Below are 12,908 nucleotides of genomic sequence, written 5' to 3' on the forward strand. Positions count from 1 at the left end.
CTTAGGCAGGCCACTTCCCCTGAGTCCTGAACCAGCAGGGTTACACCAGAAAAACAGATGGAAGCCACAGGCCTTCCTCAGGTCCCTTCTCTCTCGAGTCCTGCTCACCTAGGAGCACCTAAAGCCACTGATGAAGCTCTCATCTTCCTGAATGGCCGGCAGCAAGCCCAGAAGGTGACACTAAAAACCGAGGCTCTTCTCAACTCAGAGTGAGGGCCCACAGGTGGGGCTCAGATAGAGAGATGCTGGAACCTGCACGTCGTTAGTAGGGATATAGCATGGAGTACCTGACACGCCTTCAAAAATCAAAACGGGCTGCCCTGGGACCCAGTGGTTATTTTTCTGGTTGTCCACCCCAAAGAACCAGAAGTGGGACTCTGTTGGATTTGCACCCCCACGGTGATATCAATACTGTTTACATTAACCTAACAGTGAAGGTGAGTCACGTGCGAAATTGGGGCACAGGGAATGGTTTGCTCATCCATGGAATGCTATTCAGGCTTAAAACAATAAAAGCCCTAGGTGCTGGAGAGATGACTCAGCGGTTAAAAGCACCGACTGCTCTTCCAAAGGTCCTGAGTTCAATTCCCAGCAATCACAACTATCAGTAATGAAATCTGATGCCCTCTTCTGGCGAGTCTAAAGACAGGGCCTCTGATGGCACACGCCATTAATCCCAGCACTCAGGGAGCAGAGGCAGGGGGAATCTCTGTGTTCCAGTCCAGCTTGGTCTACAGCCCAGGACAGCCAGGGCTACAGAGAGAAAACCTGGCTTAAACAAACAAAAACAAAAACAGAAGTGCTTATGATTCAAGGCAGGAGCCTCGAGGATTGAGGATCTGTTCACCCAGTGTATAGTCACACCAGTACGCGTTCACACGGAGACCGGAAGCTGGAGTACCGTAGATGGGCCTTAACGCTAGTGGCCCGCCCCAACAAGGGGCACTGGGTCCTAGAAGTCGGCTGTTCACGGATAAGTGGGTAAACTTTGTGAAGATTTTGCCACAGTTTAAAATCTTGTAAGTGAGGGTTTGTGCGGAGCGGTGCTTCCTGGCAAATAGCTCACCCAGAGAGTTCCACCTTTAGGGTCTGCCTCTGCCTGGACTTAGCGTCCGCAGTACCCAAGAACAGCCACCAGGGGGAGGCGTGAGCCTGTTGGTTGCAGCCACTTGGCTTTTGGCTCTCCAGGCAATTGACCGGGGTAACGCAGCGTTTTACTTACTGCGTGGGCACTACAGGTTGGAGGGAGGAAACAGTAGAGAGTCTGTGGCAGGTGGCGTCCGGGAGAGATTCCTGGAGGTGAAATGAGTGGTGGGACTAGATCGGAACACACCAGACTGGCTCTGAAGGAGTGGACCGTCTTTTTAATCAATAATCGATCGCCACCATCATCCATCCCTTACTGAGCGCCCTCTACAGGGCGAGGACATTCTCCATCTCTTACACTCGGGCCCTTGTGGGGTCCTGCAGCCATATTCCCATTTGCTAAGGAGAAAAACTGAAGACCAGAAAAGGTGTAATACTCTCTTTTGGAGATCTCACAGCTAGTAAATGGGAGAACTGCGTTCTGTTTTGTTTTGTTTTGTTTCTTAACCCTATGCCTTCTGTGGTACCTACATGTTGTCTGTATCCAGAGATGGGAGACAGAGTGGGAACCATCTGGGCGAGCCGGGTGGGGGGTGCGAGGTGGGTTTCTGGAGAGAGGATGCCGCCGGGTGGGCTATGTCACCCAGAGACTGGGACTGTCTCAGAGTTGTGTCTGCCTTCATTTCAGCCGAGGAGTCCCTGGCGTGTGACAACCCAGGGCTGCCTGAGAACGGATACCAGATCCTGTATAAGCGGTTGTACCTGCCTGGAGAGTCCCTCACGTTCATGTGCTACGAGGGCTTCGAGCTCATGGGCGAAGTGACCATCCGGTGCATTCTGGGACAGCCGTCCCATTGGAGCGGGCCCCTGCCCATCTGTAAAGGTAAAGGTAAAGTGACCCAAGGAGCCAGGAAGAGGGCTGGCTCCAGGGGAAACTGAGCTTGCTCTGAGGGCGAGTTTCACGGAATCCAAATCCAGTGGCTGCCTGTCCAGTCTGGTTTCTTTTCTTTTCTTTTTTTCTTTTTTTTTCTTTTTTTTTTGTCTTTCACATATGTGTTTCTTGAGACAGGATCGCATGTAGCCCAGTCTAGCCTTGAATTTCCTTTGTAACCAAGGCTGGCCTTGAACTCCCGTTCTCCTGATTCTACTTCCCAAGTTCTGGGATGGCTGGTGTGCACTACTAAGCCAACTCTTGATCCTGTTGTGTTTGTTACTATAACAAAATACCTGAGAATGGATACTTTATGAAGAAGTCTGTTTGGTTCAGGGTTGTGGAGTTTAAGGCACGACTGGGCACCTCTGGGGGATGCATGCCACCTGCTAACGCAGCAGGGCCACCCCATGGAGGGACAGAGAGAACACACCAGCTCTTACAGAGCCACTGCAGCCCAGCCATGGCCCCCTCTGAGAAAAATATCAACCTATAAATCTGCGCACTAATTCTCCAGTTGAGAAGCCAGCCAGGTTCTCAGCAGAGGGCGTCACAGCTCCATGGGGGCTTCAATTAGTCTAAATCTAATCAGGAGTCCTGGGACTTGCAGAGCGTGCATGCATGGTGGCCAGCACAGCCTGCCCGCTGTGGGTGTAATCTCCCGCTTAAGCCTTCACTTGCACTGGGAAGTGTCCTGGTGGGCGCGGCAGGGTGGCGCTGGTAATGGAGCGTGGGCTATCATAACAGCACTTTGAACTTCAGGGCTTTATAAGAAATAGGAGTTTATGAAAACAACTTATAAGACTACTGCTCCCAGTCAATAAATAGGGGAGGTGAATATAGTCAGTATCAGGACCCTGAGTCACAAATCCTTGGAAACAATATAAAAAGACCCCATAAAAATATTATATAGTTAGAGGTGGTGCCATACGCCCACCAGAACAGAGGCTGACGATGAATGTTCAAGGCCAGCACAAGAGACTGTCAAAAAAAAAAAAAAAAAGGCAAAACAAAATGTTAAGAGCTGTGAGAGAGGCTAAGGCTATGGGTTAGAAGCTGTGTGACCTCCAAGGCCTCGCTGCACCTCTCTGAACCCATTTGCTCTCTGTAAAGCTATGGTAATGAACCATCCCGTGCAGGAGGGGATTGGCAAGGGGCGGGCGGGGATGCACGAGCTCTGGGCATGGTACAGAATGTGTGGCATATTCCACCGCCATCCATGACACTGAGGCTGCTCGCCCGTCTTGTTCCTCTCGACATCACGGGAGGTACCGTGGGGAGCTGTCCTGCTAGACACCATGGGCACCACGCTCACACAGCACTCTTGGGGCCCAACAACCTCTGTTTCTGCAAGCAGTGAACTCCCTGGGCGTTGACTCTGCTTCCTATTTCCGTTTCAGTTAACCAAGACAGTTTCGAACATGCGTTGGAAGGTGAGTCCTACTCCCTCTCATAAGTTCTAATACATCAGGCAGCTGTGCCTGACAGCTTCTTCCCAGAGCCTCGGGACATAGGTACGAGGGCTGGAGAGAGGGATAGGCAATTAAGAGAGTCCACAGCTCTGCAGAGGACCTAAGTTTTGTGCCCCACACCCATGTTAGGCAGCACACAACCACCTGTAACTCCAGCTCCAGGGACCCAGCGCCCTCTTCTGGCCTCTGTGGGAACTGCACTAATATGGCACACACACACACACACACACACACACACACACACACACACAGAGACAGACAGACAGACAGACAGAGGATAAAGAAGAAACACTAATAAAAGCAAGAATAAATAATATATAAAAGCAAAAAACTAACAAAAACAATAATAAAAATTCACTTACATCCCTAAGTAGAACCTGAAGAGATTTGACAGTGGCCTTTCAGTCAGAGAAGCCCCATCATGCCCAACAGCTTCCAACCCCCCTGGTGCTGTAGAGATGAGAGACTCACCTCACATCCTGGGTAGAGCATCCTCGTAGCTGCAGTAGCAAAAGCTGCTGGGAGCAACCAGCACCCTCCTCCCTCTGGCTCTGCTCCCTGGCACAGCCACCTCTCCTCCCGGGTGTGGCTTGTTCTTGTGAACAGGTGGCAACAGCTAGCCAGGGTTCTCCCATTTCTGAGATTCTTCCCTTCAGTTCTTGTCTTAGTCACCTGTCTCCTTGACATGACAAGATTCCCGGTGAAGGCAGCTTAAGAGAGGAAGGGCTGATTGTGGCTTGCAGGTCCAGGGTACAGCCTGGCATGGAGGGGATGCACGGCAGCAGGAGCCTGAGGCAGCTGCTTCACCGTGCCCATAGTCAGGAAGCAGAGATGGACACTGATGCCCATTCACTGTCTCCTTTGTCTTTGGTCAGGGACCCCAGCTCCCTGGTATGGAGCTGCCTGTGTCTAGGGTGGGTCTCCCTCCCCATGTAGACCCTTCCAGATGTCTCATAAATACACCCCAGAGATGTGTCTCCTAGGGGATTCCTGAACCAGGCAGGACGACAGGAAAGATGAACACTCCCCACACCTGAAGCAGCCTGCCTTCCACACCATGTCCAGTCAGTTCAGTGCAGGACGGTGACCTGCTCATCTTCCCTAGGAAAAGCCATAACCAGTTCAACAGCTCTTCCTGTTAGTGTAGTGTCTGGCAACGTACAGCATACACCCGTGAAGTTCAGGTCCTCAGCCGATGGTCCTATGGCAGATGCATGTTAATCCAGCGAAGTAGGGCAGGGAACAAAGATAAGTCTTGAGGGTAGTGGGTCAGCCATTCATCTTCGGAAGCAGCGTGTCCTCACATCTGTCCCTCTGCCTGAGACTCCCTGGCTTCCTTTTGCTGTGCAGTGAGCCATAGTAGCAAGGCCACTGGGGGCCCGATGCTCAGGGGGTATGAACGGAGCCAGGGTCCTGGGTGTGCGTGTTCGTTGTGGAGGTCAGGGGTGGTTATTTTCACCCATGAAGGAAGTGGCTGAGGGGTTACAGATGGAAGGATAGGTGGGCTTTGTGAGGCTCTGCCACAGAGGGGCTCAAGCCTCTAGAACCAACATGGGAGAGGAGGATCCACCCTCAAACTGTGCTGGGATAAATGTCCGCCCATTTATCCACCATGATCTCTGCAACTGTCACATGTGTTGGGAGCAGCAGGAAGCTGGGCAGTAGAACTGTCCGAACTGCCCCCAGGTCACCCCTAAGTGCATCTCACAGGCAAACTCATGAAGGGACCCCCAGCCTGGTGCAGCTGCTCACAGAAGTGTCCAGAGAACAAGGCAAGGTCGTCCTGAAACTTTATCCAAGTCACCCCCTGAATTGAATTTTAACCAAATTCCTGCTTTCCAATGGGCCCCACAGCCTAGGGTGACTCTGGGCTCCTTAGCAAGGGCCAGCGACCCTCTCCATCTCTCCCTGGCTCTCCGGTGCCTAAGGCTATGGGATGTCAGCTAGGGAGGGGCACTCACATGACAGCCAGGTTCCTCGTGGGTGTGGGGCTCGTGGGAGACATGAAGCTCAGTGATTTGTGTGCTTAGTAGCAGAAGCAGCAGCAGAGTCCTCACTGGAAGGCGGGAACATGGCCCTAGCCATCTTCATTCCGGTCCTTCTCATCTCCTTGCTACTGGGAGGAGCCTACATCTATGTCACGAGGTAGGTGGGGTCGTGCAGTTGTGAGCCGCACCTCTGGGCCCCCCCCCCGGCATCTCTGCCTGATGCTTGGACATGATGGCCTCGTGGGATATGAGAGGTTTCGGTCAGGATCAGAGAGCGTCTTGGTGCCTCCCGGTTCCCCTGTGGCTTCCCAGTGACCACCGTCATCCCTCTCTTCACTTAACAAATGCAAGTGTTGATCCCTGGTGCTGAAGGTCACAGCAGTTGCCCTCGAAGTGTCCATGTCTAGAACAGTCACAGACATATCTACCACACGATTTCAGAGCCACTGCCTTGTGCCAGCAACCTCTGGGCTCTGAGCACATCACGCAGACTCCAGTGAGGAAAAGTAGCCACTCTCCAAAGCACAGGAGGAAAGCAAGGACCAGTAGTTGATCAACAGAAGAAACCCGGAGCAGAGGTTGCGTGCTCCGGTGGAGTGCATGGAAAAGACCATACTTTTGACAATTCTTTTTTATACTTTTTGGAAAAGTATAGCTTTTGAGCGGACTTTAAAGTAGTAGTGAGTGACATAGGAAACTGGCAGATAGAGAAAGGTGTGTGAGCGGCCCTTGTAGACCTCACCCCTGCCTTCCACAGCGCAGTGTGTGGCGGGTTGACATCTAGGGAGACCCAGGGTGAGGGTTAGAAAGATATAAAGTACTTCCCAAGTCAAATCGAGATAGAGAGGTGTCGAGGCTGGCTTGCCGAAGCCCTATGGGGTCTTGAGTGGAGAGCACTTGGCCTCAACGGGACCCTAACCGCTCAGGGCTGTGTCTACATACCCCATGCCCTTCACAGAGCCCCCCATCCCCCCCCGGGGAAGCAGGGCAGGGGTGCAGCTCTGTTGTCTGTCTTGCAGGTGCCGACAATATTCCAGCCTCCGCCTGCCCCTCATGTACTCCCACCCCTACAGCCAGATCACTGTGGAAACTGAGTTCGACAACCCTATCTATGAGACTGGGGTAAGTGGTCCTGCTGCTCCTCCTGGAGGGTTTCCCCCTTGCTCGACCTAATCCCTGAATGAGCAGAGTGCTGGGAGAAGCCAGTTCTGCTCGTTGGTGATTAATTAGAACTCAGCTTGGAGCATCCAGGGGCAGCATCCGTGCCTAGCTGAGCTCCACTTCTTGAAAGCAGCATGAATCCTGCTGCTGTGCAGGCTCCCGTGGATGCTGATGCTACAGCCGTGCCTCACTCACAGACAAGCACGTGATCTGACAGAGAGAGAGAGAGAGAGAGAGAGCGTGAGCGTCTTTTGGTCTCCCTGTCAGGAAAACAAAGCACTCTTCTATGAACCTGGGTGGCCAGGTTCACTCACTTCTTGGGGCCTCTGGGTGCGTCAGGAGTTAAGCTACAGATGAAGCGTGTGTTGCTGGCCTCAGGTGACTTGCATTTTGAGTCCCGCTCTTTGTGCGGCCAGGATGGCCAGTGGGAACACAGAGAACATGTTCGGGCCCGGGAGCTCCCTGTCCTCTTCCAGCTTTGCGCGTCCATCCCGCATTGGATGCGCCGGTCCTTGTGGGTCCTTGTGCACCGCAGGTGCCACAGCCCGGCTGCAGGCTCCAGAGTGCCGCAGAGGGCGGCTATGTCTGCACTAGGCAGCGGGGCCCTTTCAGCTCCCTCAGAAGCTTCCAGCGTCGCCAGGAACCGCAGTGGGTTGTAACGCTACAGGTACAATCACTCACTCGGGCGAGCGGAAAAACCTGGCAGAGCACACGGGCGTCCACGGTGGTGTGGGATGTACCACTCGATGGGCGCGTGACCCTCAGACTCTTCTCCGTGACTCAGGAGGACGGGGAGGTCCAGCGAGATGACAGAGGCTCAGACAAGACTGTAGAGACTTGACTTGACATCCTGAGCCCCCCCGCGCCCTCCTGCCTCCCTGAGCCTCCATTAGACCTGCCCATAGTCATGATTAGTCATCATCCAGGAGGACCACGAAGAGCTATCAGGTTCCGTGGCCGCCTGGCGGGGACCCTTGAGGTGGGCAGGAAGAGTTCCGTACAGTTCCGTTCATCTACATTCCGAGATGTAGACACGGATAAAGGTTAGAAGATGTCAGGCAGGCGGAGCTTGTGAAAAGTTCCAAGGTGCATATGGGGAAACCTCCAGGCTTAGGGCTATGTGACAGCTCTGTCCTCAAGCCAGTGTGTCGCAACTGCCGTTAGGAAAGGGGCAAACCTGCCCCTTGTCCACACCGACCTGCCACCATTTCCTGCTCTGACCTCCTGTGTGGACACTCAGCTTCAGGGCTCACAAGCCACAGTTGACAGAAGCTTGGCCGGGGAAAGGTTCACACCACCCTGGCTCATAGCACCTCCATGGTCGCTGGGACACGGAGACTTGTGGGTAGTAACAGTAAAAGAGGCAGTTTACACACGGAAGCGAATGAGCTTGCAAACAGGCCAGAGTTGGATTGTCCAGGGGCCTGTGACCTCTGACGGGTCCCTTACAAATGGTAGAAGTTACCAGTTGAATCTAAAGCTGAGGGCGGGATTCTGGTCATCTGAGCTTGGCTTTTTCCACATCTGTCTTGATGCTTCCCGCGCTCTCTTACCTACCCAGGCCTAACCTTTGGAAGGTGGGGACCAAGAGAACATTGCACATTCTGCCCAGGGTATTTCCCATCTGCCAGGAAGTGTTGATGTGACTGTAGCTGTGTTAGCCTCGGGGGAAGTGACTATGGCACTTCCAAGGAGGAGCCTGTGACTTCATTGGCTCCTGGTTCCAGCTCAGGGAGCAGTGGAGAAGGGGACCGACCACAGCTGTGTGGTCCTTATTCTCCTCTCAGATCAGAGGAGAAGGTCCAGCTGGTGGCAACGGAATTTGAAGGATGGATTCCTATTGGCTGGGGAGGTTCCGATCACCTGAGAGTTAGAGCACTTCCTGAGGCAAAGGGAGATGCTAGTCCCATCTGAGGGTTGGGGTTCCCAGAGGACCAGCTATATCAGCTCTGCCCCCTCCCCCACCCCATGTTTTCAATCCCTATGGTCACAGTGTTGGCAGGAGCTCAGACCTAAGAAGATGACACAGCACATCCATACACCTGTAACAGTGATTGAGCAGAGCAGACTACAGTGTAAGGCCCCAGGTCCCAGGCCCCAGGCCCCAGGCCCCAGGCTAGGGACATAGGGAAGTGTGGCACCCTGGAAGCCTTGGGATGTCACTGTGCCACTCAGGGCTTAACCCATCTGTGTCGCTCTGTCCTGCAGGAAACGAGAGAGTACGAAGTTTCCATCTAACAAGAGCTGCCCCAGAAAGGGGGGGAACTTTAGAGACAGACATACATACGGACGTGAACTGTCAGGACCTCCTCGGACATTCATCAGAGACCCTGTGGCATTGGGTTGCAGCCCAGCGTGGCCGCCATCTTTCCGCTACACTGTTTCTTCGCTGTACTTAACTATATTTAAAAATTGAAGGCATTGACACCGGTGAGTTTGGTACATTGCGGCTGCAGCTAAGGTCACACGAAAGCCTCCATTCCCAAGGCAAGCAGAGTGACGAACAGCAGGTCAAGTTGGGTCAGCCGTGCCAGGCTTGGGCTGCACTGTCCTGCATGGTCTTCAACCACATACCACAGCGTTCTCGGGACAGATGGAAGCCCTGGGGTTGTCGGAGTGTGTCTTGTAGGGTTGCCTTGGAGTGGAATTTAGCCCGAGTACTTAGCCCGTATTTCCCCCTCCAAAACAAATTCTGTGTCCTGTTTTCCGATTTAAAACTCCTCTACAAGGTCTTAGCCCATCTTCTTCCCATGGCCTTCCGAAGGTAGCAGAGATTCTCCCAGAATTCCCTGGGTCCAAGATGAGCAGGCAGACCCTTTCTTAAAAGATGATTAGGCCCAAAGCACCATCAGGGAAGAGGCACAGGGGCCCTGGGGAAGGGGACTTCAAAGAGGGATGGATACCAGATGAGTACTGGAGCCCACCACAGCTGGCATGGTCATTCTGAGGCTAGGGTCATAAATCCACAGGCAGCTTGGACTACAGAGTCCCCAGGTCTGCAGGGGGGAGGGAGGGATATGCCTTGACCTGAAAGCCAAGGGTCTGCTCCGATTGTCACCTGGGCTCCTAGATAGGGTTAGGATAAGACAGCACAAAGTCCAGCCTGAACCACAGTGAAAACAAAACGTTTCCAAACAGCAGACCCTCCCAGCCTTCAGCCACTGCTCTGTTAGCCTTCGTTAGAGATTGTGGCTCTCCAAAAGACTATTTTCTAAGTACAGTCATAAAGAAAGGTGTCAGGGTTATGTGCTGGAGGAGACAACAGGCATAGGGGGATGATCACTTGAGGGCTATGTCTTGACCAGGGGGTGCTCTGCAGCCAGACATGGCCATTCAGCCTGGAGGATCCTCCCTGTGTTCTCCTGTGCTGTCTGGGGTGGTTGCATTAAATGCCTGGGTTTCAAAGAAGAGAAAGCTCTCTCTGGATGCAGGGCTATAGGAAGTGCCTCTTCTCAGCCCTCATCCTAGCAAGGATGGACCCATCTCCCTCCAGGTATGTGTCTGACCACTGTGGCTGGAGTTGTGGCAGGGGGCGTTCTGGTCACCCAGCTAATCTACCCACAGAGGAACCAGAGGAGAAACTGTACAGGCTCTAGGGAGCAGGGGCCCCTTGTGGAAAGACCTACTATGAGTCATGTGGCCTTTCTCCCAGAGGCAGAACTTATTCAAGATGCTTCCAACCCCAGCCCCGGGTCACCTGGGAATTCTGTCTGTGCCGTTTGATATTAGTCCACTGTATGCTCCCGTGGAAACTAAGCACTTGCCTTCTATAAAGGCTGACCGTGTGTCACCCTTCTAACCCTGCTCCCTAAAGCTGACCAAGTCATCTCTTGACTATTGGGGGTGGGGGGAGGGTAAAATGTTGATTTTTTTTTTTAAGCAGGAGACCAATGTCTCAGTTCTGACTTAGTGGTACAGTCGGTGTGGCCATGTTTTAAAATGTTGTTCTAGCCTAGAGGTGGATCACAAGAGCTTACAATGTACAATGACTGAAAGAACATGCTGATGTCTTTGTTTTGACTTGTTTTTTTAAATACCTGTGTATTTGTAATATGTAAAGGTTTGATTTAAAAAAAAAATGTTACCAGTGACGAAGTACCAGATGCCAGTCCCAAGGCATTTCATGACGGCCCATTCCTGTCTGTTTTTATAAGATGGAAATTTGAACCCATTGGGATTAAATATTTTTCGAACGGGATACACTCGTGAGCCCTCCCACAAGCACCTCCCTGTTCTGACGTCAGTGGGGACACGTGTCTCGGAATGTGCGCATCCTTCGCACTGATTGGCACAGGCAGCACTGTCAACACGCACAGCTCCTCCCCCTTCTGCTCAGAGCTCATCTTCCCCCTTTAGCTTGCCTTTTGGTAGACTCATTTTGCCAGCATAAGCATTCTGACCTCTGCCTGGGGGGTTGGGAGGGCCATCTTTCCAAGTGATCACACCCCGAGCCTTTGAAGACAGCTCTTTGGAGAACTCACAGACCTCAGGGGACAACTCTGGAAATCCACACACAGCCCTGGAGAAGGAGAAAGGTTAGAGCCTGATTTGGCACCATGGGGACTCCGATGAACCAATGGGTAGCTTCAGGAACCATAGGCAAAGTGACCTCTTCCTTTGGTGGTGACCTTCCTGCATCTTTGATGAGGCCCGGTGAGATGGCACTCCAGGCCCGGTCTTGTGCGGCACTCGGCACCCACAAAGACAGGCGTCTTCTCGGATGCTTGCTCTTTCATTTATCATCAAAGAGAATTTAAAGAAAAAAAGGCAAACTTTCTAAGCTAGGAAAAAAAAACCGAAATGAAATCATTTTCCACTTTGTATATATTGCTCTTAATAAAACAGTTGTAAAAGAATGCTGGATCTGGGTTTTTGCTCTGAAGCTGCTGGGTGACACCAAGGGCTATGTTTCCGGTTTCTGGGGGATTGTTTCCGGTTTCTGGGGATCGGGGTGAGGTAGCAGGTGCTGATACTTCAGATGGAGAGGCAAGACCTCTCTGCAGTGGCCCCGGGCACCCTAACAACAAGACCTGTCTGGGGAACTGCTACAAAAAGAGAGAGCAAAGTTAGCAGAGTTAGGTGGTTCAGTGGTTAGAGCCGCCAGGTCCTACGAGCTGAGTCTGGTCCTGGGACCCACAGGGTAGGAGAAAGTTGGCTCTAGCTGTCCTCTAACCTCCTGGTGCACGGTATGCACCCTACACATAAACAAGCACACAAAGGAAGTAAATATAATCTTAAAGCTTTTTTATTTTTTTAATTTAATAGACCAAAAAAAATTGAAAGCAGTCCACAGACTTTTTCCTTCTGGTAATAATGTATTTGAGCTCTATATAATTTTCAACTGTGTTTTCCAAAAGAAGACAACAGATCATTACTAAGGAAAGGAGGAGGAAGGGAGGAAGAAGAGGAAGAAAGAGAGAGGGAAGAGGAGGAAAGAGGGAGGAAGAGCCAGGAAGGGATATGCTCCTGTAATCGGGAGACAGAGAGGCAAGACTATATAATTCACATCTATCCTGGGCTACATAGTAAGACTATGTCTCAAAAAAAGTTTCCAGAGATTTCAATGTTCAATTTCAAAGTTTTCAATTCATATATCTATGTATCTTTATCCGATAGACTTTCTCAGTACACATGAGTGGAGAAATGCATTTGTTGCTACATCAGCACTTTGTGCCTCTTTGTTCGTTTCTTTCTTGAGACAGGGTCTCAGCCATGAGCCATAGCGTTCTCAGCCTCAGGCAGTGCCTTGTGCTTGATTTCATTAGCAACAATACTGTTACTTTTTCCCAATCTGCCTCACACTGGGCCTGCTTCCCACACACCTGCTGGTTTGGCAGTCTCTAGAGTTAGCTTGAATGGGTGGGGTGGATACCAGTCTGGAGAGTACCCGATCTCCTGAAGAGGAGGTAGACTGGAGGCTGCTCTAGTCCCAGCCCTCTTCCTCCCAACCTTAAACCCAGTCAGGTGCCTTGGAGGACAGCAGTCTCTTCATGGAAGCACCATCAGGATGACAGAAATAAGAGTGCAGCGGGCAGGTGAGGAAGCCTGGGTCTCAGAAGAGCTTGCATTCCTAGCAGCAAAAGATCCAACGGCACAGCTCGAGCCAGTCATCAACCACAAAGGAGGTGGTGGGCATGCATATTCTAGGGCAGCAGGAGTATGGGAGGTTAGAAATGCCATTTCCAACATTCTACCAGCCTTTCAGGGTTTTTCCCCCTGTGAACGTTCATCCAAAGTGTCTCCCTCACATTTCTTTGGTACACACGCCTG

The 12,908-nt window shown here is 51.9% G+C and overlaps 1 protein-coding gene across 3 annotated transcripts in view; it reads left to right on the forward strand.

Moving 5' to 3' along the window:
- The window catches only part of Sez6l (seizure related 6 homolog like), a 157,366-nt gene extending 145,872 nt beyond the window's left edge, over positions 1–11,494 (forward strand). The window contains exons 13-17 of one of the 3 annotated variants that reach the window (XM_032887244.1): positions 1,775–1,969; positions 3,418–3,450; positions 5,526–5,634; positions 6,497–6,599; positions 8,847–11,494. In XM_032887244.1, coding sequence (XP_032743135.1) covers positions 1,775–1,969; positions 3,418–3,450; positions 5,526–5,634; positions 6,497–6,599; positions 8,847–8,876 — 470 coding nt within the window. In that variant the 3' untranslated portion in view covers positions 8,877–11,494. Of the gene's footprint in view, positions 1–1,774; positions 1,970–3,417; positions 3,451–5,519; positions 5,635–6,496; positions 6,600–8,846 lie in introns of all 3 variants that reach the window. The other 2 variants (XM_032887242.1, XM_032887243.1) reach the window with 2 other exon arrangements.
- Positions 11,495–12,908: the final 1,414 nt, after the last annotated feature.

The sequence above is a fragment of the Rattus rattus genome, chromosome 16 (assembly GCF_011064425.1).
Source record: "Rattus rattus isolate New Zealand chromosome 16, Rrattus_CSIRO_v1, whole genome shotgun sequence".
Lineage (NCBI taxonomy): Eukaryota > Metazoa > Chordata > Mammalia > Rodentia > Muridae > Rattus > Rattus rattus.